The sequence below is a fragment of the Lates calcarifer genome, linkage group LG2 (assembly GCF_001640805.2).
Source record: "Lates calcarifer isolate ASB-BC8 linkage group LG2, TLL_Latcal_v3, whole genome shotgun sequence".
Lineage (NCBI taxonomy): Eukaryota > Metazoa > Chordata > Actinopteri > Centropomidae > Lates > Lates calcarifer.
In genome coordinates this window covers 12,259,469-12,287,423 of record NC_066834.1, presented here as the reverse complement: position 1 = coordinate 12,287,423, position 27,955 = coordinate 12,259,469, and the positions used below count along the sequence as shown (strand labels likewise).

Here is a 27,955-nt window from a genome sequence, read left to right as displayed (position 1 = left end):
GAGTCACATGACCCCTGTTAGGGTGAGAGAGGGGGGGTCAAAATGCTTCAATGAAAACCACATGGAGGGAGGAGAGAGCGGCGGCTCAACAGAGAGAGGGAGAGAGAGAGAGAGAGAGAGGCTGACATGAGCTACAGAGGCAGTAGAAGAAGAAAAAGAGAGCAACTGTAGGAAAGTCTCCAGAACCAGGGCCAAGATCAGATCCAGGAACAGGACCAGAGGCTGTACACCAGAACCAGAACCCAGGACCAACACAGACCAGGAGCAGACCATTCAACCATGTCAGAGTCCATCAGAAGAAGAAGCTCCAGCAGACAGCTCCTGCAGAACCTCATCAGGTGAGAGAGAGACACTTTACAGGGATGTCTTTACTGGTACCTGCAGGATAAAATCAGCAGTTTATTATTTAGTGTTTTCTACTGAATAAAATATAAATTTTGAGGGAATTTCAGTCACAGATCAGGAGTAAAGCAGAATGTGATTTAAATATTTCATCATGAAATAAGAAATTAATAATAAACCAGTGTTGGAAGATAACCATATTTCCTGAGGTACAATGTTAAGATATTTGTCTTTTACATTAGCATTCCCATTTTCTTTTCCCATTTAGTATTTTAGTAACTAAATACATTTACTCAAGTACTCTACTTAAGCACAGTTTTGGCACAGTTTTCATTTCCATTTCTTTGCTACTCCATACTTTTACTTCACTAAATTAGAGAGGGAAATGTTACACTTTTTTTTACTATCTATCTATCTATCTATCTATCTATCTATCTATCTATCTATCTATCTATCTATCTATCTATCTAAAGTCTTGTAATGGAGTGTAGTATGGATACTTTTGATGCTATCAATGCTTTTACTGAAGTAAATCATTGGACTGAATATCATCATTATATTTTATTTATTTATTTAATTATATAATATTTTGATCATAATATTCCACTGCTGGACTACACCACAAACAAAACAAGATGAGACAAAACAAAACAAAAACCGTTCATGTTCACAGAAACACAGTGTAGGAAAAGCTTCATCAGTTACTCCACAATTCTGTATATAATGCATGTATAAGCTGTAATTTTAAAACCCTGGATGAGCATATCAACATTCTCCCCCTTTTCCTAAGTAGAAGTACCACAAAACAACACAATATTGAGGTAGTGGTATTCTAACGACTCCTGTGTGCTGCTCAGTAAACTAACTGTTTTTGTCAATGGAGTATTTCAACATGGACAAATGCCAATTAGATTACATTGCAGCAGCTGTTCACGGTGGCTGGGTTTACCATTCTTCTTCAATACTACACAGACTCCAATTTTTTTGTCCCTATCAATCATTTACAACCAAACACATGGGAAAATAAGGCCCAAGTTCAAAAATAGCAGACTTAATCCTTTAAGGAGGGTATTCAGTGCAACTAATGCAGCATTCACAAAAAGAAAACAACAAGGGACCTACAATCGAAGCATGTGGAACACCAGATAAAAGATGCAAAAGACCAACCTGTGGTCTGAGACCATTTCAAGGCCAACACGTTATCCAAGTCCACTGAATTTAGGAACTGCTAAAACAGAGTAACCCTCAACATCAACAGTCAGAAGTTATTTAATATAATCTAAATCAAAGTATAAATAAAGAGAAAAAACATTATTGCAATGTGAAGGAGAAAATACTATTAAAAGGAAGGGAGCTCAATTTTACTATTTCGCCTTCTGCTTTATTGTACGACGAATTCAGATGGAGATGGATCAGTCTTTAATGTTGAATTATTGCACACAATAAGGTATGTGGTCTGTGATCTAATGTGTGGCTGCTCTTCCCTTTAATGTTGGAAAACCATCTTCAAACTTCAATTTTGTTTTCCAGCACTGCACCCTGAAGAAACCCAATATTTACAAAAATACTTCAAATAATTTGATTTCTCATTTCCTCTTGTTTTCTTCCCCTGAACCTACATTTAAGCACCAGCAGAAACCTGTCTGTGTAGTACACTGGGAACTGATTAATACAATGAATTTGCAGTGTAAATCACAGAGTGTGTAATAAAGTCTTACTGTTATCACAGTCACAATCAGTTTCAGTTCAATCACCTGTTACAGTTTTATTCTCTGTTGAACTCTGTTACCATTTAGGAAGAAGTCTGGCCACTTAATACAGTCTGTTCTGATTTATCTCCTCTAATAGACACAGGAGCCTAATTTCTTGTGCTGTTTTTCACATTTGAACCAGTCTCCTTAACTACTGCTCCTCGTTGTCAGTGAGGTTGTTGTTTCCTTGATGATCGGTGGAACATTGCTGTGTGACTTCACTGAAAATGACACTGAGCTTTTGAGTTCAATGGCTTCTTTTATAGCTGAAACCTCCTTAATGGCCATGACATCATCTGGCTGAGCCCTGAACCCCCCTCCTGCCCCACTACACACACACACACACACACACACACACACACACACACACACAAAGAAAATGCCGTTCCCCAGGCCTCCATTGCCTCATTGTGTAAATGGTGGAAAAAGTGATGCGTATCAGGCAGATTTCCTCCATAATTTGCTCGTTTCACATTCATGCTTAGCAGCATCACGTTAAATGTCCCAGCAGACCCCAAAGATACCTTGTGCACCAGACTGCCCTGCAGACACAATACACTGTAACAGCCCCAACTGTGTGAATAAAGCAGAGCAGACATGCTTCATCTATATCTGCTTCAGTTAGTGATGCACTTCTCACAAAGGCTTTTGACAGAAATTTTGTTTCTGCACAACTAAACTGCAACAGCAGATATGTTTTGTAGGAAACATACTTGCTGTTAGATTGTGTTCAGAGGCAACATCGTTTTTTAAATGAATGAAGCTCTGTGGTAACGCAAGAGGTGGTGGTGGTTAGGGTGGATGAAGGACATATAAAATGTAGGACTGTCACAGCAGAGACCAGTTTCTGATCCAGAGTCCTGCACTTTGGTTAAGGTTCAGGGAAGATGGTCATTTAGGTTAAATATCGTGTCCAAACTCACTGTGAACTCTTTCTATATAAAAGCAGAACATAATCTTTCCCTAACCATAACCAAAATGATTTTGTCACCTAAAACTGACCACAGACGGGACTCTGCAGGACAAACTCCAGCGTCAAAGACCTGCAGTTTGTACACCCACCATAAAGCCTGACCTCCTCCCTGTGACTTCTGTGTGGTGCATAAATGTTGCACTTAGAAAAAACTAATTGGCAGCAAAGACATTTGACACCATAGCTACAATACAAATGAGTATTGTATGAACAGAATTTTAAGGAGCCAGGATTGAGCAGGAAGAACAGTGGCAAATTTCAGTGTAATTTAACTTCAGCTGTTGTTATCACAGGAGACAGACGTTCAGGTCAAAATATGTCCTTGGATACACAGATCCATCTTTTCACCACAAAGCTAGATGTTAGATTTAAATCCATCTGTAATGAGTCATTTTGCATTTACTCTTTTTTGAGGTAACATTTGTAATCCTCTTTTATAAATAAGATACTGATAAAATACTTACTGGTAATTATCAATACAGTGGAGGAAAACCTGACAATGGGAACAAGGGAGTGATAACTGGCACCTACCAGCTGTGTTCAGTACTGGGAAGCAAAACAGAGGTTCAGGAAAAATGACGTTAATCACTGGAAAGAAGGGACATTAAATACACAATAAATCACAGGCTGTATTATAAAGTGTAACTGTTTTGGATATCAGATGGCTATCTGATCAGCCTGAGACACATGAAGTAAAATAAGATACTAAGCATAAAAGTGATGGTTTATTCACTGATATCTTTCCTACTTCATTCACATACTTATACAGTGATGTATTTAAAAAAAAAAAAAAAAAACTGAAAACCGATTCCTTTAATTTGAGGAATTGATCTAAAAACTCACGTTAAAGCAACAAAATGCAACTTTGCTGAGCAGCAGCGCCCCCTGCAGCCACGAGTGGTAACTAATTCTGTTGGGCTCAGAGTCTGAGCAGTTTTCATGTACAGAAAACAAAACCTATCAGTCTCTTGAAGAGAGCTTCATCTGTGTAGTCTCTCTCACTGAACTGAAACACACAGCTGAGTGGTGTATATTACCCATGATCCTAATCAGTGCTGTTACTGTAACAAATGCACCAAACTCGGTTTATAATTCTTATTTTAAGTTTCCTCGCTGGATATTGGAGATGAATGGTTTTAATGATTTTTGAATGTGTTTTTTAGCTGATATAAAGTTCAGCATTACTCTTGAAATTACAGTTATTATATAATAATGCTTTAAGCTTTGGGGAAAAAAAATGTTTATTTCACTTAAACAGCAAATATATGTGAACTGTAGTTTGCGGGCTAAAATATGAAACACCATTAGAAGGTCTTTTTTAAGGATTTCATACTCCTGTTGCCTTTCAGTCAGAGATGATGAGGCCCAGACAATTGAACCTGATCCCCAGTTGACCCTTTTTCCCTGAAAAAATGTCCCGACTGAGAAATAGCCCTGTCACACATCACATCAATTTCCAGCAAACTAAAGACCGATTCTTGCCAACATGGCTCCCACTACATCTCTAGTGAGCACAATCTTATGTAGGTCATCTTCCCACATAATAATGACCGCAGCATGTTTGACTCACAACTGTTCATGGCCAGTGTCCTCATCACTAGCTTTAACCAATGACATTTTCATCACTCTTTTATATTTGAATTGGTTTTTTGCACATTAAAGATGCTGATCTCATCCAGGCAAACGTTTGATGAACTGAGGGTTTGACATGTTTGGAAAATTAATCATATTTTTGGGTGAAGGCCTTTGCATTTAATTGATGCCGAAATTGGCCAGTACAACATGGTCTGCATGTTTTATGTTTTCTTTTAATGGAAACCAACAAGCTCAAGGCTTTGGCCTGTTTTCATCCCACGATGCTGCTGCAGTGTTGTGATCATCACCGAATTCACAAGCTGCTTTAACCAGTACATTTTTACCAGCTGGCTAGGGTTTCCAAACATAGAAAGGGTCATACTCTCAAACAGCTCGACTGAAAGTACAGCGCTACAGAAAATCCAGTCCAGTATGAAATTGTGTGTTATAAAGGATCAACCTCTCGACAGACACAACACCATGTTCAACTTGTCTAATACATATTACAAACACAGTTCCACTGGTAGAATTACTGCACAGATAGGGACCTCACTTTCTCCCTAAGTAATGTTCAAATCAGTTAAAAAGACTTGGGGGTCATTAAAAACCATGGTTCATCTCTGATATTCAACATTGTAGAAAAACTACATTAATCTTTTTCGTTTGTTCTTTTAGTTTTTAGTCTTTTTTTTAACAGTTTGTCAATCATAAAAGGAAAAATAAATAATAAAAATATTAGCAAATGACAACGATAGCTTTCACAGTGAACACAGAAACCTTTAGTGTGACCACATACAGGATGTATTTACATGTGTTTCAGAGGGGCTGGTTGGTAAACTATGCTAGATGTTTATGCACTCTCTCTAAATAAGTCTAACCTCTAGTGTCTAACTCGAAGGTTGGTTTAAAAACTCTGATTGTCCGACTTCTCCTGTTTCTTTTCCATCAAACTTATGTTTTTATTCTCAGCAATTTACTTGTCCAATGCCATCAAGGCTGATAAAAATAGGATCCAAGCTGTGATAAACTGTAATTCTCCTTTAAAAACAATGACATAACGCTTTGGAAAACTTGTTTGTACCCAACCACAGTCCAACAAGTTTTCTGATTTCAGAGGTGGATAATTTCAAACTGACAGCCAATCAGATGTCTGACTGAATATTTCCAATGCTCTGGTTATTCCAGTTTTAAGACAAGATTTTATCCAGATCTCTATAAGTATGATGAAGGTCTGGAGGTCTGCAGGATTAAAGTCTGTCTCCATCCTCCGTCCTCCATCTCTTTACCTCCTCCCCTCTCTCCCTCTTTGTCTCTCTCCAGAGATTGAAATTAAGTGAAACAGCACAGCAGCTGGCTTGAGCTTCGCCAGATGTGCTCAGACAATAAAAAGAGTTATTGTTATCAAGTCCTGCCCACTGGAAACTAGAACCGATCAGACAGAAGTGTGCGAGCTTTCTATGAAAGAGAGGGCCGAGTCATTTTTTCCTCTGATTTTCAAATCCACTTACCTGAGAGAAATCGTCATACACTTTTCCATAGATACCTCTCACTATTGTACCATGGAGATAGGGAATGTGAATAAGGGGTAGCTGGGTTTGCAGAGCAGATAACGTGGTTTAAATTTTCATCTCTCGACTAATAGGGCATATACTGACCAGCCACAATATTAAAACCATTTACAGGTGAGGTGAATAACACTGGATGTTATTTTGACACGTACTATCCACCTAAACATTGTTGCCAAGTTGATTAAATGTGTGTAAAATTACATATAAAACATTTTGACTCTTTTCATTTAATGGAATCATTTAACCTTTAAAAAGATTGATTTGAACTGAAGAGCTGAAACAACTGAATACATAACACATACTGTATGTGATACTGTCCGACTGTGTAGAGTAAGATGATTTTTCTGACCTCTGATGACCTGTTTGTGTCTGTGCTGACTTCAGGGTGACGGCCCAGCGGAGCCAGGAGGACGCCGAAGAGGTAGAACGGGAGCGAAGGAGGAGAGCCAGGGAGAAGCAGAGAGGAGAGGAGAGCCCCTCCTGGCCAGAGCCCCCCCATCACAACGAGCTGACACACAACACGGAGTGAGTACAATACAGGCTTTACAGCTAAATATCACTCACTGTAGCGTCTACACAACCCCGAAGAAGCAGCACTCCACAGAAGACATGTTCTAATCTCATGTACTAAAAACTCAATGATGGCTGAAGTTCTTGACAGGCGACCATCACCAGCACCAGCTTCTGGAAAGAAACCACATTCAACAGCAGACAAAACACACATAGCCCCTTTAAGATATTATGTAATGAACAATAAAACATGACATGGACTTCATCTTCAATTACACCAAAATCACAGAACAGTGATAGTATCAGTAAAGATCAATAAACCTTCTTGTTTTATAGCTACTGTAAATTCACCTTTGTAAATGTTTGACTTTTTGTTAAATTTTGAATTACAAACTAGTTAAATGTTGATATAAATGTTGAAATGTAAATAATCATGCAACACACAGATATAGGGATGTCCCAGTTAATAATCTTTTTTGTGAGCTGCTGTTGTTGGATGACACTTAAGAATAAACCATGTGTAAAGGTTTTATGGTTCAGTAAGAAGCTACAAAGAAGAATATTTGGTTTGCTAGAGTGATTGGCATTTTTTCTCCTTCACCACACCTGGTTTGTCTAATTCCTGCATGCTGAAGTTTGGTTTTAGGGTGACATAGTTGTTTGCATTTAGGTCACAGATTGGATGTAAACTCTCCTCAGCTCAGTTTCCATCAGCTGCATTGCTGATTACAGCGGAAAAGATTCAGTCTTGTCCAGTGATGCAGTAGGTGAATGAGCTGAAGAAGCTGCTGCTGCACCATCAGTTTCTGATTGTTTTGGTCAAAGATGTGACATCTCTCCAGGGGGAACATCCTGCTCACCTGAAACTGTGCTCTGCTGAGTGGATTCATTTACCGCACCATGAAGTAAAATTCAGTTCTGTCATCAAATGCTCACTGAACCATGAATACTTGAATACTTTTAATACTTACATAGTAACAGTTTGACACTGAAGCTTCAACAAGAAGTTAAGTTTGGTTGCTGAGATTACCAGGAACAGTGGTCAAAATTCAGACCATAAGTCACTTAAGATGGTTAATCAAACCATCAGACTGTCTTCAACCTAATACTGGAAAACACTCAATCATTTATATTTTAACTTTGCTTACATGGTATACATACAGGTTTAAATGACTGTATTGTAGGTATTATATATATTGAGATGGGTATAAATATGAATAACAAACAAAGGTGAAACAAACAGAGAGCATTTAGAAACCAATGGAAAGCCTCTGGAGAATACACAAACTTTTATCTCTGTTATTAGTTTTGATGAGGTTTAGTCTGCTCGTTTGAACTTACCTGAAACAGGAGGCTGCTGTCTCTCTGTTTGATGTTGCCACTGGTTACCATCTCTGTTGCCATGGAGCCAGAAGCTGCAGGTCCCATCTGCCACCTGCCACCTTGCTCAACACTCTGCCCTGTTCACCTCTGGGTGACATCAAAGATAATCCGTTACTTGGATAAATAAACCTTCACTCTCTGAAACATCATCTTTGACTTCAGCTGCTTTCAACCTTTTCTACTGGACAACTGCAGACATTAAACAAACAAACAAACAAACAAACAATACTTCTGTTCATTCACTGAAGTGCAGTTTTGAGATACCTGTACTTTAACCTTAGTATTTCCATTTTCCGCTTCTCTATGTTAATACTGATTTCCAAGACAAAAGTCAACCAGCAGTCCATAAAGTGATTAAACTTAGCTTCACTTTTAGCAGCTGCAACATTAAAATGATGAGCATTATATGCATTATATATTTTACATGTATTTTAGGAATTGATGGTTACATGTAATTTTTAAAAATAGGTTTTATGTTATAATTTATTTATTTTTATTTTTTTTGTTTTGCCAAACTATTTATGAGCTGCAGTCAAACCACACATACACATACACCACATATGGTCTTCATTTCCTCTGAGTTGTGTCATGCAGCAGCAGCGCAGAAGTTTGAATATTTGGTTCTCTGAGTCTCTTTATGTGTCTACTGGGATTCAGAGATTCAACTGGAGTGTTCATCCTAGCTCAAAAATAAAGTTTTGGTTCGATTAATTCAAGCCAGAAAGTACTGTACAGTAAGTCATCTGAGGTAACGGTTCTAAACTTGTTCCTCAGATTGGACAAAGAGGAGCTGAAGCCCAGCTGCTGCCTGGTTCTGGAGGAGGATGAGGGCTTCAGTGACTGGAGTCACAGGTTGGAGGTGCTGCAGGATGACTGCAGGGCCAGGGAGCAGACACGTTCAACACCACAGTGGAAACCAGGGCATGAAGAGAAGAAAAAGCAGGAGGATGGAGAAGAGGAGGAAGAGGGACAGGAGCCAGCAAGAAGCAGTCAGGCCCAAGAAGCTTCAACGAGACCTCCAGAGAAGGTACAGAGTCACAGAGATCAACACTGTCAGTACTGGGGCTTAAAGGGTGTGTTGTCCTGGGTGTGTCTGATGCTGAGGTCATTCTCAACATGTCAGTGTTAAATCAGCACCTTATCAATTCACAAATTTGTCTCTCAGATTGTTTCCAGATGATTTTACAGTCCAGTGCTACAATGCTTTGTTAAAAAAACACATCCCCTGAACCAGTCAATATGGGTCTTACAATTAAGGGTAAGATTGAGCCTGGCAGATCAGTGCAGCATCAGCAGTGATGCAGACATTGTACCAGACTTGTGGTGGAGAGGGAGCTGAGCCAGAAGGCAAAGCTTTCGATTTCAGTTTATGTTCCAACCTCACCCATGGTCCTGAACTTTGGGTAGTGACCAAAAGAATGAGAAAGTTGATACAAGCAGCTGAAATGAGTTTCCTTCACAGGGTGTCTGGACCCAGCCTTAGTGAAAGGGTGAGGATCTAGGAGTAGAGCCACTACAGCTTTGTGTTGCAAGGAGCCAGTTGAGGTGGTTCAGGTTCAGGCAGCTGATTAGGGTGCATCCCTTTGGAGGTTTTCTGGGCATGTCCAGCTGGGAGGGAACCCTGGGGTAGACCCAGAACTTCCTGCAGGTATTACATATCCCATCTGGCCTGGGAATGCCTCTGGATTCCCCAGGAGCTGAAAGATATTGCTGGGAAGAGAGGCGTCTTGAATATCCTGCTTAGCCTGCTGCCACCACTACCTGACTCAGGATAGGCAGAAAGATATTCAACATTGGATTCCAGGAAGATACAGCAGTGCATCTGAACACAGACTTTCCAAACTCAGTATTTAATGTTAAATCCTGTAGCTGAAGTTAATCTGCAGAATACTTCATAACTTCTTTATACCTCTCAGTGATCATCATCACTGTGGAGAAACATATCAACTTGTTTCACCGCTGGTTTATTGTAGATATCCAGCAGCAAAAAGGAAGTCAGGACGTCATATAGCTCGTCAGTGTTTGTGCCACAGGACACCAGACTGCAGTACGCCACAGGACAACCAGCAGACAGGACATCCTACCTGGCGGCAGGGACAATGAAGCCACGGTATGTTTTCCATCCTCATCTCTCTGTTCAGTGACATTTTGACTTTACTAACCAGGTTTGTTACCTCCTCCACAGTGGAGGGGCCTGTAGAGTGGATGGGGAGAGGGAGCAGGAAGAGCCAAAGGAAGAGGAAGAACAGGTGCAGCCCACTTTGCAGAGAGAGTGGAGGTCAACAGAAACCCGACAAAGCCCTGAAGATGAAGACAATCTGGAGAAGGAAGAGGTACTGAGCTTCACACATGAAATGAGGGAGGACCTCCATCTCAGGAGGGAGCAGAAACACAGGGAGGAGGAGGAAGAAGAGGAGGAAGATGAGGAGAAAGAGCACAAGACACCAGACAAGGTTGGCTTTCTACTATTTCTACCTCCAATGCTGTGTTTTTTGCTGCCTAAGGATAACATTTGACAGTTGTCTGGTGTTTGCATTGTCCACCATCTTGGAAACATGTGTTGGACTTCCAAAAGATTGTCGTGCGACTTGCTGTGGATATCTGTAGTCACCAGAAGATGAATCCCAATTATTTTCAAGATTCATTGACTTGTTGTTGGATCAGAATATCTCCTTAACCAACATTTTAGTCCATGATAAAGTATCTTGAAAACTAGTGTCCTAACGTCCATGAACTGTGCTGTGGCTATTCATGTTCACCAGAGGATGAATTGTAATGTTTTTGCTCCCTCTTCCCTTTAGCACCACAGTCACACCAGTTTTTATTTATGCACCAGACCTAGCAGAATCTAATGTTAAAATTAACTGAGCACCTTCATTCTCCCCAGAGAGTGAACCATCTCCCTTTTGTACACAAACTGTCAGTTCTGCTCAGAAGATTTGTCATAATCTGTTTCCATGCCATTAAATGTGTTGAGCACATTCTGACTCCCAAACAGATAAACCTTTAATACTGATATTGACAGTGCCCTGTGGTGTTCTCTTCTAAGCAAAATTTCTGTTTAGAAGACATCAGAAGACTTAACATCTCAAAATAATGAAACAAATAGACTTAGAATCTCAAAGTAAAAGGAAACTTTATACCTCTAACTCAATTTTAGACACTAAGTCATTATTTTGGGAATGTTTCTCATTATAATGACTTACAGGAATTTTTTTTTCATCACACTGGCAGAAACTGTTTTCCATAACAGTCAGTGTTGCCCACGAAACACACTGTGTGTATCCTTAACAATAAAAGGGGTTGAATCCATTTCCTTCCTCATAAAACATTTACAAAGACAATTTCTCTTAAAAATTTAAAACCTGCTTCGTTTATTTGTGGAATAATTTAAGTGGAATAATGTGAAACAGTTGGCAGGAATGTGTATTGTGTCATTGTGAACATGAACAAGAACAAACAAAACAGGGAACCAGTTGTAAAAACATCCCTTCATAGTGCTACTGCTGGTCAAAAACCCCACAGGGTACCTGTAATGTCCACGTGTTCACTCAAGTGCCACCATAATTATGAACTTTACATTTTTACTCGCAATGACCGAATCTCTAAAACGTTATGTTTTAAGTTCTGTCCAACACTTTCAGGTAGTGGGGTGTTAAAAAGGGCTGTTAGCAGAATTTCTGATTTCAATTCTTGTTATTCATACGTCTGCTACTAAGCAGCAATGTGCATAACACCAAAAATGTTCCCACCTCTCCTGGTAATATAGAGAATATTTCATCAAACACATGCAAGCTTATTAGGGAACTCACACTCTGAAGAATTTTGGACCTCAAATCAGAGAGTAATAAAAGAAAATATGCTGCTTTGGCTCGTATAAAAGATGTAACAAATTCCAACTCTTAGCACAATGATTTGCCAGTTATTCAGCAATCTTTTCCAACACAGTGTGAGTGAGCCATGTGAACAAGGTTTAAAAGATTGAAATAACAGATACTGGGGAGTATCAGACCCCTTTTCATGAAGTAATGACAATATGTTGATATTTGAATGTTGGTGTTGTCCTAGAGATCAGTGGAGACGAGAGACAGAAGGAGTGAGGAGGTGAACACAAGATCTGCAGCTTCTCTCTGCAGCAGCAGCAGCAGCGAAGGCGAGGAGCCATTAAACTGCTACGGTCCCATGAGCCCAACATTCAAGGTATCTCGTAAAAACCAAGTGGTCTGTATAATAAAGTATTTCTGAGTCAAATGTAAATTAAAGGTACCATATGTTTCATTTTTTTAAAAATCAGTATACAGTAACCAAACATGCCTGTAGTGGAGAGGAGTGAAGCAAAAATAGAGGTTCACTGACTTTGTTATTTTCTGTTGTTCACTCCCATGCCCCCTGTCCCAACAGAAACTCCTCATACAGTTTTATCCAGTAAGTACCATGCACGTGTCAGCTGGCTGTCAATTTGTGTCTCAGTATGATTTTAAATTTTATGTCTGAAACAGGAGAAACACGCTGCATGTCAGAGTTGTACTTGACATAGTTGCTGGAGCCTGCAATTATCAGTCACTGAACATACTGCCTCTTTACAGGATGAAGTCAACAGCAGAGTCTCAACAGATGGTAAATGCACGGTGAGTGCAGCTAAAGATGATGTTCAGGGTCAAAGGTCAGCAGCTGCATGAAGATTACAAAGGGTGCAGACATGGATGGATTACAAAAGTGTCCTAACAAGGACCCAATGACATCTTGTTTGAAAGTCACACACAAACCACAGAATGACTATTCAGTGACTCAGAACAACTACAAAGAGACTCAAACAACCACAAAGAGATGCAACAACTACACATTTGTAATTGTTTTATGTCTACTTAAGAGTTGGGTCCTTTATAGGAGAGGTGGAGGGCTTTTAGCTCTGTTCATTTCCTTATACTCCATCCACGGTTACAGGTCTCTAATAAGTTACCCCTTGTTTCTGTTTTCATCTTATTTTTCCTTCCTTATGTCAAATAAACAGATGCAGAGTCTCTTTCTCGAACAGCTCCTTTTAATTTAGTCCATGTTCCAGATTTGAGAGGTTTAAACCCCACCCTAAAAAAACAACCACTGAGGGAACATAAGTTTCTGCATTCCACTCTGAAAAAATGTCTGTTTTTATTAGGTGCAAATAACAACTTTGTGTCAGTTTGAGCTGCAGCCTGCTTCAATAAAAAGTCTGTGTTACTGTAGGTCATTTGCCAGGTGTAAGTTACGAGGATGATTCCTGTGAGTTTTAACCATCGATCGTCTTTATTCTTTCGTCAGATCATAGAGAGAACTGAGTCTCTGAGGAAAAGGTGAGTCTGTGTTTGTGTGCCATGAGATACGATTTAAAAGTCTGGCTGAGCAGTAATGTAATGCAACAAACCACTTACCCTCAGTGACTGTTACAGCAAACCAGACCGGCAGAAATCTCTTGTTCTCCTATGGGTCTGATTCAACCATTGAGATTCTGTCTCTCTCTTGGAAATGTTCCTTGGAATAAAAATAAAATTTAGTTGCAGGAACAAAACAAAAAGTGCAGTTCAAATTAAACCCTGATTAATCCTAAACAGGCCCACTGCTTTTCTTCTGGTGTATTTATCTCATGTGCAGCAAAAATATGAAGAAATATACTTTTCACCATAACTAATCTGAACATTTGTCCATTCTCCTAAAGCACCAACATGAGGAAAACACTGCCTCCTGGTGCTGTTTCCAAGATTGACAGGAAACTGAAGCAGTACACACATGCACTCGAGGTAAAACCCCACTGAGTTACCCTCCTCTTTAACAGGAATTTTCCTTTTATTGACTTAAGCAGTTGTATGTAATGCTGCCCTTTCAGATCATCTGAGCAACTCGTACATGCTTGTTTGTTCTTTCTGGCTCCTCACTGCAACCACTTTACTGAAATGAGTCGAGAGCAGAGAGGAGGCTTGTGCTTTGGTTCTGATACTTGAGAAGATGTGATTTCAGAAGCAATCCAGATTTTCTCTGCCCAGATTCAGGGGGATAAAGTATCTTCAGTGGGAAAAATCCTCAGATTCTGTGCCTCAAACCTTCACAATGTTTCATCTAAACTTACTGATTTTTTTTTTGTCTTCTCACAGGTCTCATCAAAGGATGGCAGATCATCAGGCGGTCATACGCTGACAGACCTCACGAGTCCCACTGAACCTATTGCCTCCAAGAAGAATCTGTTTGAGGCCGGAGAAGCTTGGAACCAAAACGCCATCTCAGTCACAGCATCTAAGGTTAAGAAGTTCACAGATGAAGTTTATTTTATTGGTCATGTAATCTAACATTTCATGCCTCCATGGCAGGAACAGCTGTGGCTGGAGGCATTACGTTATGTTCAGGTTGTTCATCAGTCCCATTCTTGTGGACGTGATATCTCAGTAATGCCAAACATGAAAAGTAATAGAAACATTCACTTGGACTCAAGGATGAACTGATTAGACTTTGGTGGCTCAAAGGTCAAAGGTCACTGTCACAACATGATTTTGGCCATAACTGAGGCACTAACTCTAGTTCCTGTTTCCACTGGGGAGGTTATTAGAAGTTTAAAGAGAAGCTGTGTAACTTTTTCTGAGAAGCCACAACAGCAGTCTCTGCAGCCATAAATGATAATTACAGGATGCTGGCACTTTCATCAAGTCAGGTCAAGTCACTGTACAGCTAATCTAATCACAATAACAGAAACATCTGTTTGCTGAAATGTAGTCGCTGGGAGCTAGTTTTACACAGACTGAATCATGGAATCATCTTAAAACACTGTGGAAAATACAGTCTGGTGGCTGCAAGCCTTTAGCTCAGCTCTGTTGATGACCAGGGAAATTACTGAAGTGCTGGTAGTCTGTTGTTTAGAAGCCAAATTACTTATTCTTATTGTCTTGTAAAGCTCAACACAAATAGGGTTTAAGTAAGGTTTAAAAAGGGCACCATCCATCTCATACAAACATTTTTTTTCAATTAAAACATTTACTTTCTTTCATCCTCATAAAGTGGTTTGCTTTTTCACATAAATGATTTTTCATCTCTGTCTCAGGATGCAGACAGTGTAAAAGTCGGCGTGGCTGATCTCATCAATCAGTGGGTGAGAGGAGGTGAAGATGGCAGCAGGTGCAGCTCGCCCTCCAAACCAGCAGTAAGACAGAGTTCACCTCCTTATCCTAAATTACTCCTGAAATACCCTGACTGTTTGAAATGTGTGTATTCACCCTGCTATCCTACATTACCATGTCGCTGCATGTTTTGCATCAATCTTTTTTTCTGTTTCAATTCTGTGACAATAACTATTTATTTGTCACTTTTTTCTCTCCTCTTAGTTTTCCTTTTAACTTGTCTGATAACTTTCTCTTTCTCCCTTTAGTTTATGTTCAGGTAATTCTGGAATTTGTGTCATATCGGTGAAATTCTGCCACCTTGTTGCTGCAACAGCAGTTTACAGTTCATTCACTTAGAGATCATACATCACGTTCATGCTGAGATGACAGTTTTTATATTTTGTTGGCAGGAAATAAAACCTGGCGGTGTTTTAAACAAGAAAAATTTATGGGAGAGTCTTGGTGACACATTAGCCTCTGGAAAAGATGGGAAGGTACGTATTCATGCCAAAGTCTATTGATCCTCACTGATGAGTTATCAGACTACGGTGTCTTTCCACAGTGGCCTGCAAAATGTGAGCACAACAGGTTCAGGGATTTTTTTTTTTGGTTAATTAACACACAACTTAACAATTTGCCTCTTGCAAATTATCATCACAAAACACACTCCACTTGATGTGATTTAAGTCTGTGGTTCCAGTTGTAGGGAGAAGCGAACTAAGGCAGTATGTGCTCATGGACACCACGAGAGTTAATGAAGAAAAAATAACTAATCAATCAGTCATACAAATAGACAAAACAAAACAACAACAAACAAAAAGAGAAATATTCCTATAGCTTCTGTATTTAAAATAAAATTGAAATTAAAAATCAATTTTGTAAAGTTATGACTTCATACATCTGATCTTTTACTTGTTGGTGGAAGGTTTAAACTTTTTGGCAGCATTAACAAAAACTTGCCACAAAAATAAGGGGGGGGGGGGGGGGGATTGCTTAATATATTTACGATTAAAAAAAAAATCGCATTTAACGTTAAGTGCGATTAAAGTGACGTTAAGTTTCAGCATAAATGTCTGTAAATCTTTATCAATACTGTTTTATCAACTGAATTTCAGGAAAGCTCCCCTGGTAAAAGGTATAAATTTGTGGTGACGGGTCACGGAAAGTATGAGAAGGTTTCTGTTGACACTGAAGACGTGAACTGTCAGTCAGGTAAGAATTAATTAAAAAAAAAAAAACCAAACATTTACTGCATATTTAAAAAGAGGATAACAAATCCCATCAGAACCAAAACCAACAGTGAGTGTCTCCTATTAATAAATATTGTTTGTTTGGCCAAAGCCTGTTGTATCTTTTTCCTCTGTGCCATAGAGCTCCATTTTCTTCCAAAAACTATTAGAGTAAGCCACACTGTTGCAGTGAGTGACAAGTTTTGTCATTACAATGACCACACCCACACAAGAGGACCAAATGAGGATAATCCAGCACTGAAAATGGTCCCCAACAAAATCACTATTTCCTTGTGTTTGAATAACTTTCAGAAAATTATTCAGCCTTTTTAAAAAATGAAACCAGTTTTAAAGATTTACAACCTCATGTATGAACTAATAGATTTGGGCCAACAGCCTTGGACGGGATAAGGAAGTCAGAAAGCATTGGGTGACAGACTAACATTGTTGGTTTTGGACTTTTCACAGGATTTGTGGACAATAACAAAAATACAGAATAACACCAGCCTTATCCTTTAACCAGGACTTGTCAGCTGTAAGGCACCAACTTTTACACCTCTAAACTAGTTCTGTTGGAACTTGCTGTTCAGGTATTTCAGTGCCAGCTAAAGCAGTGATAAAAAATGAGAAATACAAGACAAGAATTTCACTTTCAACTTTATGCATTTTTGCGAATCACACAGTAAACAAAAACTTATTGTAGCTTAAGCATCAATGTAATAAATGGGGCTGTAAGTAGCTTATGGGGGTAAAGCCCCCATCACATGAGAGAAGTCCCACATCATGATGGTCATCTTGTGGAAAACAATTTTTAAAATCCAATATGGAGACAAAAAGGGTCAAAATAACTTAACATGCTAGTACCTGCTACGGCAGCAGCCAAATTCTCCAAAGCTGTGAAATATCACATATCACATATAATATCTGCCCCCTCTCTCAAACTGTCACTCAAATTCCTTCAGTCTGTCCTCCTACAGCAGGCCTCTTCACCATAATCATCATCATTCATCAGTATTCACTTCTACATCCAAATTATAGTCCTAGCTCAGTAATATTGTTCATAACCTGGGCAATCCGTCACAGAGCAGGAAAATACTAGCAACCAACAAAACAATGTGGAAATATTATCATACCATCACTGTTGTGAATGAAAACAATTCATCTCCACCTTTCTGGAGTTTAACTAAACAGTCTGAAATATGCATGCCTATAATTTATGGACAGCATATATTAGTGAAACTTGAAAAAACTTTCCCCAGATCTCAAAGTTTTTAAAATCATTTTAAAAGTAATTTTTTCATACAACACTGGTGATATGATGACACAAGAATCTGATATTAAGGCTGGGCAATATGTAATGTGATGGTCCAAATTAACACCAAAAAGCATTATGGTGTCACTTTCCTCCCAAAGTGACTTTTAATATGTAGTCCTTTGGAAATAAGAGTCTACAGCTAGACGCTTCACAAAGAAGTTAGGGTATTACCAAACCACAAGCCTAACCCTTCTACAGAGCTTGATTATCTGTAGCAAATATGATGGCAATCCATTCCCTACAGGAAAAGTCAAAGAATCACTTAAAGCAGTAGTATCCTCTACGGATGATGAATGTTTGTATGAAATTTCTTGGCACATATCAAACAGTTGTTGAGATATTTCAGTCAATACCAAAGTGGCAGACCAACCAACAAACACACCAAAGACTGCCATCCCTGGAACCAAATCAGATACTGTAAAATCATATATACTGACATCAGAAAAAGATGTTGCGGATACCATGTTGCCCAGCCCCAAATGCACCAGCTTGTGTGGTTGTGTAGTATTCTGCCCTGATCAAAAGTCTGGACATGTCCCACCACATTTCCATCCAAAACCTGACTTGCAGAAACCAAAATCTGTTCTGGCTAGACATTTACCATTCATTTCATTTGTTTTCCTTCTTTCAAAACCCACCTGCCCTGATATTCCAGGAATGTAAAAGCCCTATTTATTACAGAGATTAAAAACTGCCTACCAGTGGTGTACACTAAAAGCCTTACTTTGTTTAGAAAAATAGAAAAAGGTAGAGCATGACAAATGAAACAATCTTATATCTATCAAAGTTATCTACAGTTCATGCATCCAACATTGCATCCAGGCCATCTTCAAATGAAAACAAAGTAGAGTTGCTTTCTTTGCCTCAGCTTTTCATCCTTATTTGATTTTTTTTTAAAGTCACCACCCCTCTATCACACCTATAGTAATATTTTTGACCTCTAAAAGCTGTCACAGTCACTTATACACTACTTACACACCCTCAATAACCACACCTGATGAGAATATCAGAAATATGCTGTATCAACTTTGTATCAACGTAGGGATGGATTTTCTTTTAGTGTAATTTCTTCGCTCTCCAAGTTTAAATTTAGATCACTTGGAAAAGTTCTTTTACCAGTATTGGGTCAAGCAGATGTTGATTGAGCAATAATCAGTAACACTTTTAATGCCCCCCTTTCTTCCCTGCCTCTATAATAATCTGCCTTCTCACTGTGGCCCTGATGTATAAAGTTAATTTCAGCTATTCTATTTCAGAAATACACAAATGGTTTTTCATCTTTCTGTCTCCCAACAGAGAAATCATTAATCAATCTCGGACATACTTTTGCATCAGTTCAAGTTACATATCTGTAGCTTTTGCTGAACCAAACCCTCTGGCTTTTCTGTTGAAGTCCTTGCGTTCCTCCTCCTGACATTTGCGTTTTATCAGCCCCTTCTCAAACACTGCTGCTATTTTCGTTAGTGGCTTCTCTGCAGCCTCTTTCAGCTTCCTGGCATCAAAACGGGGGCTGTAAAGTAAAATTGGTAGGCGATTAACAAAAGAGGGAACTTCTGCCTGATTATCTTTAGAGGCCTTTTTCTTGTCTGAATCTTTCTTGGAGGCATTGAGCTGTTGTATTATTCGTTCTTTTGTGGAGAACATCTGAAAGAGAAGAGCATCCCACATCTTCAAAGCCTTTGGACCTTCTTTGTTTTTAACCACATCCTGATTGGCACAATGGTCTGCTGACAACATATCACCACCGCTTTGATGTGTCTCCTCATTGTTGCCACTGGCCCCGACCTGAGATTTGGCCTCCGGCTCTGGAAACGTAGGTTCCTCCGGCTCAACAACCATGTGTTTCTTGAGCCGTGTCCATCCACTGAGCTTACCCTTAAGGCTTTTTGGCTTCTGAGCTGCCTTTGGCTCAGCAGATGAAGGGGGTGTAACAACTGTCTTGTCAGCAGTTGAAGATGCAGTTGATGTCGCTGACTTCGTGGAGGGTTCGGCTGCCGGGGCTTCCGTCAGTGCAGATGTAGTTTTGGTCTTCAGAACATCCTTGTCTTTGAGTCCAACTTTTTGCTGAGATGGCGGTGACGTTCCTCTGTTTGGGGATGGAGCTTTGACTGAGACTGAGGCCTGAGGCAGAGAGGCAGGAGTGGCAGAGTCAATCACAGCAGCTTTAACTATGGACGGTTTCATGACAGTATCTGTTGCTGGCTTTGCAGGAGAAATGCTTTGTACTGGTGGCTCTGTCGAAGGCTGAACATTACTGGTGTGCAAGCTAATCTGGACCAGATTGGGGGGAGACTCAGTTTTTACAACTGAGGGTTTTGTTTCTACTGTGGCAGAGGAAGGTCTTGACGCTACCTGCTTAGTTGGAGGTTTTGCTTTTAGAGTAGGTTTACTGGTTAAAACAGGATCAGTAGAATGGATGGAAGCACTAGTTTCAATTTGCAGTGGGGAGAGTTTTCCTTCCTTGATTGAATTTGATGCTGTATTTTTTACCTGTTGTGTTTGGGAATGTACTTTTACCTCAGGGACTGAAGTATCCTTGGTTGTGGGTGATTTTATGTCTGGTTTTGATTTATTTTCTGTCAATGACTTAGCAGAAGGCTGAACTGTACTAGTCGGTGGATTATTTTGAAGAGGTACAATGGGAGGGTTTGTCTTGTCTTTCTTAATGACTGATGAGGGTTTTGTTTCTGTAGTTTGGTTTACAGGGACAGGAGTTTGGGAGCACCGGGGTAAGGTTGGAGTACAGGTCCATCTTGGCTCGGGTAGAGGGGAAGCTCTTGTTGCAGTCCAAGGTTTAGTTACTGTAGCAGGGCTAAGTGGGGCTTTAAAATCCCTGATGGCTTCATTAAGGGGTTGAATATTTGTAGCAGCGTAGTTACTTAAAACAGGGTTTGATGGGGTCTGACTATTTACAGCATGAGTGTTAGTATCTTTAGATTTCTTCATTTCAGTCAAAGATTGCCAAAATGGTTTCACTCCAGTCTGAGAGCTTGCTATGAGTGCAGGGGTTTGAACATTATCTTCAGGCAGCTTGATATGACCTGGCATTGTAATGGTTTGCTGTTCTACATTGATATTAGATATGTTAGCTGTATTATAACCAGTGGAAATGGAAGTTGTCATCTCAGTACAAGAAGTTACTGAGTGTTTAGTTTTTGTAGTGTGACTTGCTAAAGACTTTTTCTCAGTAATTGGCTGAATGAAAGGGGATTGTTCTTTAATGGCAGTTTTATTAGTAATTTGAGGTGCAGATGTCACAGATGACCTTTCCTCAGTAGCAAGATTAGCAAACTGTTTACTATCTGCTTTTGCGTAGACTCTTGATTGGGTAATAGAGCCAGAAACTGGTATTACATCAGTAGGTTGTTTTGTTGCAGAGCTCTCTGATCTCAGCTGTGGGCTTTTTGGAGTGACGTGGCCCATGGTAGGGCTTGATGGCACAGTCGGTCTACTGACCTGAACAGTATTAAGTGTTGGTTTACTGCTCACTGTTGGATCTGTTATCATTGGCAGAATAGTTTCTGTATGAAGCCTGTTGTTGACTTTAATTTCAATAGTAGGAATACTGTGACCACTGCTGTCCAAACTGGATTTGTTTGACTGTGCAGATTTTGCAGCTGGCAGAACAGCCTCTACACCTCCTGGCTGTCCAGGTGACTGACTGACAGTTCCTGCACATGGTTTGTTATACAAATTTGTTTCACTGCTAGGTGTGGTCAGTGCTACATTTCCTTTTGAAAGACTAGAGGCTATTTTTGTTTTAATGTTTTCTGCTCTAATAGGTATATTGGGAAAATGCTCTGCTTGTATATTCCCAGTTTCTAAACCGACTCTTCCATTGGTGAGTTGTGGATACTGTGTTGTGTCTACTTTTGTTGAGGTGCCGAGTCTGTTAGTCTTACCATTAATAGAAATTGGACGTTTGTCTTCTATATTTGCTTGGTTAGACAGTATTGCATCTTTAGCAGGGATATTAAGAGTAGTTTCAGTGGTTTGTGTAATCTCTACTATAGGTCTACTTGAGTTTATGTAGAAATTTGCTCCCTGAACAACTTTAATTTGGCTGCTGGATCCTATGCTACTTGGTGTGTTTACAAATACATTCTCACCATTTTTGTTTGGCTTTTGAGTCTCTTTAGTTGGCACATTAGATGCATCTGTCTCTGCAGGGAATTTAATGTCTGAAAAACTGGGTAATTTGGTTGCGATGACAGATGGGCCTGGGAGTTTGGTGTCTGTGGTAGGTTTACTTAGTGGGGTAGTATTTACAGGAGATGGGTTTAGTACAGTTGGTGCTTGGGAAGATATCAAAGAAAGACTTGCTCCAGGAAAATGGATTTTGTTTTCTGCTGTTTGACTAGGACTGTAAATTAGAGTTTCTGCTCTGACCTGCTGTGTGAATTTGGTGCTTTGCTCGGCTGCAGATACTGTGCAGATACTGGACTGTGCAGAACATATAGAGGCTGTGACAGGCTCATGTGGTAACATGGATCCTGAGTTAGTATCAAGTGGTTCTTTAGAGAACATATTTGAGAACTGTGGCTCAGTGCTTATATTGGTAAGGATACTGTATCCTATATTAGCAGCCATAGCAGGTAAAATGTTCACTACATTTGTCTTACTGGGTAGAATAACCTCGCTGCTCACTTTAATTTGTTGGTTAACCTCCTCCCTTTGTTTAGGCAAGATGGTTTCAGTAGCCACTTTACTGTGCAGTGGTGTTTCTGAAACCAGTTTTGTGGCTTGTTGTATTCCTGTGTTGAATGAGCCATTTATGATGGCACTCCCTGAGAATTTGGGATCTAAGTCTGTAGACAGGGGATGAACAACCAGATTTTTATGACTGGGCTTGGCAGTGAATTGAACACTGAATCCATTTGCTTTTGATGGACTGCCAGCAGTTTGGTATGGTTGGACTGGTGCTATCTCTATTAGTCCTGACTGTTGTTTTGCATTTGTGACCTTTGATTCTTCTTTTGTAAGTGTTTTCTCAAGATTCTCTCTGGCATCTATCCCTTTTGCACTGTATTGTGTTCCTGTATCTGAGTCTACTTTCACTAAAGGTGAGGAAGAACTCAACAGACCACTGCTATCTGTCAGGCATGGAGTTGTATTTAGTGTTGCCTCTACAGAAAGTAGTGCTGCACTTTGTGTGTGTACCTCACCTGCTTTAGGCATTGGTATTGGAGCCTCAGAGTATGAGGCTTTTGGTGTGGGTACGTCACTTGTGGATTGTTGCATTGTTTTCTGTGCCAAGCCAAGAGGAAACTCAGGTTTTATTGTGTCCATGCTAGACGTTTTAAGTGACTGTATTCCAATACTGTGAGCTTCAGAGCGACTTTCCTCAAACACATCTTTGCTACATGTGACAATCCGTTCAGCTGGATGCTCTGAATCTTTTGGAGATGACAGAGGCTCTAAACTGTGAGCAGCAGAAAGCTCCATTGAAGGGGGAAGATCTTGATGTCCATTGGGTTGTTTTGTTGCTTCTGACTTTGAGATGTGTGGTACATCTACAGCTACTTCTGACTGTGCTTTGTTTGAAGATCTTTCGTCAACCCTGAAGGGTACAGGGCTGTGATGTGATCCAACACTCCTTATTCCACCATAGGCAACATACTCAGCGGGCGTAAGCCCATAATATGTTGATCGTGATTTTGGCTTTGAGGCCGCTAATGACATTTGAGTTTCCAATAATGATGACAAAGACTTGCGTGCCTCAAACACAGGTGGACGATTAGTGGACGACAGGGGGCTTGGACTTGTTGGTGCTTGCATTGAAATCACTGGTGTAGGATTGGGATATGAAGTCTTCGGTACAGAGAGAAATGTTGGAACCTTTGGCAAAGATAAAGCTTCAGCTTCTATAGCTTGTTCTGCTTTTAGTTTTGGGGTGATGGGTTCAGTGGATTCCAGTGTGTTGATACTTGATGCTGAATTCTCTCTGTGGTACAGCACAGAATTGGCAACACTTAGATTTACTGTACTCCTTTGAGTATGTTGAACCTCTATCTCTCTGTAATTGCTGGCTTGTCTGATTGAAGTTATGTTATTAACATCAGTAGGCATCAGTTCTTCTGTGGCAGCAGGAGGTTTACTTTTACCACTAGTTTGAATTGCTGATTTGTTTTTAATCTCAGTGGGAACAGAAGGAGCTTGTAAGTCTTGGGAGCAATTGAAAGCAGGACTTGCAGCAAATAACAGTGGGTTAGGTTTGGATATTTCAAAAGCGGGTGTGTATACTTGAGCAGGTGTGCAAGAGGGGGTCTTAGGTCTTCCACTTTGGGTCCTGGACACAAACAGTTTCTGATCACTTTTCACCACTGACACAGCTGTTTTCTCCCTGTATATGGCAGATAATGACGCTCCCTGGTAGGCTGGGTTTATTACTGTGAGATCCTGGATGGAGGGAGGTTTAGAGATCTCATAAAATGTTGCCTTTGATGTATAAATCCTGGTTTGTGGGGTGTCAGGTCTCGACTCTTTCACTGCTTCAACAAGTGATATTTTTGAGGCAGTCATCTCAGGGGACATCTGGCTAGGAACAAAGGTGCCATTACTGGTAGTTCTGGTGGTCCAAGGCGACATCTGGCTCTGAGGGGTGTCCTTTGAAATGGTGTTTGTCTCCCTCTGGCTGGGAATAAAAGGTTGTGTCTGGGTGTTTGAAAGTGAGAGCAGCACTGGAACAGGAGGTAGGTCTGCAATTTGAGAAGGTGCCAGGCCTGGGCCACAGTTGAGGGCAGCTGGGGATAGGGTCAGGCTGTGAGTTGATATTTTAGGGCTGGCCTGCGACACAGCGACTGGTGAGACTGTTGTGACTGACCCATGGGAATTTGGTGTCATGTTTAAATTTAATGCAGAGGAAAGAGGTGGTGCTGGGACCTGCTCAGGTGGTGAAGACAAAGGTGGCATCGTCAAAGGAGTCACGTCATCGAATAGAAAAGAAGAGCACTCATACAGTGGAGCCACCTGGTCCTCAGAAATCCTGATCTGAGCTGTGTGGGACTGAGAGGGAAAGCTGCCAGTTTGGCCATAGGGGCTGCTCTGAGGATGAGGGAATGCAGATTCAGCGTGATTGTAAAGGGAAGCAAAGGGGAAACCGGATACTGAGGAGTCTGCAATGTACGCTGAATCTGGCGTCCTTGGTGGGCTGGACTGGTCACTGTGCTCTAGGTCTGTGCTTGCTTCATTGACAGGCGACAAACAGGAACGAAAGGGGATGGGCGTCTGAGATAGACTGCCTTTTTTCTTGGCTCTCTTCTTCTTGAGTTTCTGAAGCCTTGCGTTGTCTTTGCCTGGTTTTGGCAGTAAGGGTGGAGGATATTGCTGGGAAAGGTCAGGCTCCAGCCCATTACTGTAGCTGACTTCCATCAGCATTTCAGACTCCTGCAAGACAGATAAGACTTCTCAGTCTATTTATCTTAAGCCAAAAATCTACTTTTACAATAACAGCAAAGCAGATACTAAACAATCAAATTGTTCTTCAAAAGCTTTGTAATGAAAAAGTATTCACTTGATAACAAAACAAATGCTTTTAACATTATTTGTTGTCAATACTAGTGATGAACCAGTTTCCCAGAAAAGGGTCTGTTTTTAGATATTTGACAATAGTTATTAATTGTGTCTATATGACCAGTATAATTGCTGATAGTAATAAATTATTTTTCTTTCTTTACAGCTGGACAACCCTATGACGATTTGTGAAACACGTGTTGGACTTATAAAAGAAAAAAACCTTTGTTACATCACAAATTTTAGCCACTATTATTTCATCATTCTCTGTGTTTCAAGCTTTAGGTTGGAAATGTTCTTAAATCCTGTTGTAAAGACAAATTTACTTCGATACTCTGTTATCATTTAAAAAAAAAGTAGTGAAGCAAAAAGTGAGTCTGTTCCCTATTTATACTGGACAGGTATCCATTTTATCCTGTGAATAATATCTCAAGGTACTTCGGCAGTAGTATATCTTTGACTACGATGAAATAAAATCAATTAGAAGAACTGCAGGTGTTTGATTCCTCAATATTTACAAAGTTTTTGTTTTTGCTTCCATTGTGATTTACAGCCTAGATGAGCTCATTATCTTCTACTGTGTTGCATGTATAGTTTATTCAGCTGCTTACCAACTGTACTGATTTAACCCATGCTAATGGCTCTGAGAAAACTCTGTAGCTGGCTTTAGAGAACTATGAGCTCTCATGACAACGAGCTCATTAGCAGGTTTCAAAACTCTTAATTGGGTCCTGAAGATGCTGCATGGCTACACAAAGCGTCACTATTGGAAATAGAAAGGCATGTAAAGCCATCACTTATGCCAAGGCTACTTTGAAATGATGACAAACTACTTATGAAAATAGTCTCTCAAGGAGACTGTCGAGTTTAAAAATGACCTCTGCACAAAATAAAAGTAAACCCAAAGCAACATGATTGGCGCACACAGGAGGGTGAGCAGGTTCATGCAGGGAGGACGGGTGTTAGCATTTAACTAATGTTCATAACCCACTTAACTTAAACTTAAAACATGAGCAGCAGTGAATTGAAACAATGAGAAGGAAGTCAAAGATCACAGGCATAATTAAGTGACAATAAATGTAACAAATAATCCTGCTCATCTAGGATTATATTGGACAGAGACGTGTCAGAGCTGCAGAGGAAATTGAATTTTGATGCACATACTGTACGAAAACTAATTAATATTCAAATGTAACTGACATTTTATGATAATTGGTTTATGTACTGTTAATAAACTCACTTGGTCATCTCAAGTGGCAACATGAGCTGAATTGTTCCCTTTCTGTCTGAATATTGGTGTATCTTTGCATGACACTAGAAAAGGTCCACGGTCTAATTTTAGACTGAGGGAAATAAGAGCAAACATCCTGACACCGAGCACCTGCTGCCTGCCGTCCTGCACTCACACAAACAGCCTCAGTCTGCTGGAAATCAATCCGAGGCCCAAATCCTCTCAGAGCTGCTCTGACTGAGAGCCTAACCTCATCTTACGGAGTGATGATTCTCCTGAATTTTTATTCATGTCATGTTCAGGCTGGTTTGGTCTGAGAAAAGCAGGATAATCATACCTAACTTGGTGTTTTCTTTAACTTTGACTTGAACGTTTAAAGTACTGAAGCTCTGGTAAAGAAATACATCCTGTGAGGTTTGGTCCCTTTCTTGAATTTGAAACACCCTGTGATGTTTGTCTAGTTTTAAGCAAAAGTTTAACATTAATCCTTGTTGTCAAAGTGGCTCCTGCAGTTGCAGTGACAAGAGGGCCAGCTGACACATGAGAAGCCCCCCTTTTAAGGCTCTGGGGTTGGATATCTGGGAGGCTTCCACTGGAGCAGCTCAAAAGAGGAAAGTATAAGATTAGCTTTGTGATAAAACTGTGTCATGACCTCAATCTATCTAGCTTTAAGGAACTCAATTAAACAAAATGGAAGGCCAGCTCATGGCTAATCATCAGGCTGCTACATTATGAATCAGAGCAACACTTACCTGAAGCAGGAGCAGGTGTTGCTTGTGCAGTGGACAGGCTACAAAATGTAAACAACAGTTGAGTGTAAGAAAAGAGGAACAAAGACAATTGATTTATTTTAAATTTAGAATAAAATGTGGATAAAAAGGCTTAAAAGTATAATCAATGTGCTGGTGTGCATGTTCTGTTATTGCCTGACTCATGCTTGCATTTATCTGTCATGGCATGAAAATGTGCAGAAACATAAAACACTGCATTGCAAGCTCTTCCTCTCATGGATATAATGTCTGATATGCATCATGCGTTTAAGATTTCAGATCGTGCACGTGCCACTATCAAATCCTATGCATCGTTTGCAGGTTAGCACCTGGCTGATGGGTCAGGAACACGCTGCAGTACCACCAGCTTGTCAATCAACAGACACTGAGTTTGACTGGTTTACCTTCGGTGAGCGGCTGTTGGGACAAACTGCTCTCTGCTTGTTAATCCCGGCTCAGAGTGCCACAGGGCCGTCTCATCCTGAAGTGAACTAGAAGCTTTAGGGAGCGAGCCACAGTGCCCGTGGCCACTCCAAAAATAAAACTGTTGCCTTCAGTGTGTGTTGCAGGGGCAGATGGGGGTTTCCAGGCCACCTGAGATGGCTGAGGTGCAGCCCCTACAGGCGGTCAGCAGGCACCTCCACCTGAGGGAAGGTGGTCACCTTTATGAGCTCA

The 27,955-nt window shown here is 40.3% G+C and overlaps 2 protein-coding genes across 3 annotated transcripts; one reads left to right on the top strand and one right to left on the bottom strand.

The window, feature by feature from the left end:
- The first annotated feature begins 70 nt into the window (after positions 1-70).
- LOC108887756 (lymphocyte-specific protein 1) lies at positions 71-26,544 on the top strand. Its single transcript, XM_018683272.2, has 15 exons — positions 71-338; positions 6,594-6,734; positions 8,877-9,129; positions 10,076-10,212; positions 10,288-10,555; positions 12,171-12,302; positions 12,504-12,527; positions 12,689-12,730; positions 13,401-13,432; positions 13,795-13,876; positions 14,228-14,371; positions 15,166-15,264; positions 15,634-15,717; positions 16,339-16,435; positions 25,446-26,544. The coding sequence occupies exons 1-15, from the start codon at positions 280-282 to the stop codon at positions 25,469-25,471; spliced, it is 1,620 nt and encodes a 539-aa protein (XP_018538788.1). The 5' UTR covers positions 71-279; the 3' UTR covers positions 25,472-26,544.
- On the bottom strand, positions 17,093-27,934 carry LOC108887755 (nascent polypeptide-associated complex subunit alpha, muscle-specific form). Of its 2 annotated transcripts, XM_051075470.1 has the most exons (4): positions 27,685-27,934; positions 27,263-27,300; positions 22,933-25,153; positions 19,578-19,888 (listed from the first exon to the last, which is right to left on the bottom strand). In XM_051075470.1, the coding sequence occupies exons 3-4, from the start codon at positions 25,142-25,144 to the stop codon at positions 19,710-19,712; spliced, it is 2,391 nt and encodes a 796-aa protein (XP_050931427.1). In that variant the 5' UTR covers positions 25,145-25,153; positions 27,263-27,300; positions 27,685-27,934; the 3' UTR covers positions 19,578-19,709. The 2 variants fall into 2 exon arrangements, with proteins under 2 accessions (XP_018538785.1, XP_050931427.1); XM_018683269.2 differs by having other exon boundaries at positions 17,093-25,153; positions 27,685-27,929.
- Between the last annotated feature and the right edge of the window lie 21 nt (positions 27,935-27,955).

Bases quoted from the DNA above. Each gene is read 5' to 3' on its own strand.
- LOC108887756 (XM_018683272.2), top strand. From the start codon at position 280: ATGTCAGAGTCCATCAGAAGAAGAAGCTCCAGCAGACAGCTCCTGCAG. The intron at 10,556-12,170 runs GTTGGCTTTCTA...GTGTTGTCCTAG, and splicing joins AGCACAAGACACCAGACAAG to AGATCAGTGGAGACGAGAGA. The intron at 16,436-25,445 runs GTAAGAATTAAT...CTTTCTTTACAG, and splicing joins AGACGTGAACTGTCAGTCAG to CTGGACAACCCTATGACGAT.
- LOC108887755 (XM_018683269.2), bottom strand. From the start codon at position 25,144: ATGCTGATGGAAGTCAGCTACAGTAATGGGCTGGAGCCTGACCTTTCC.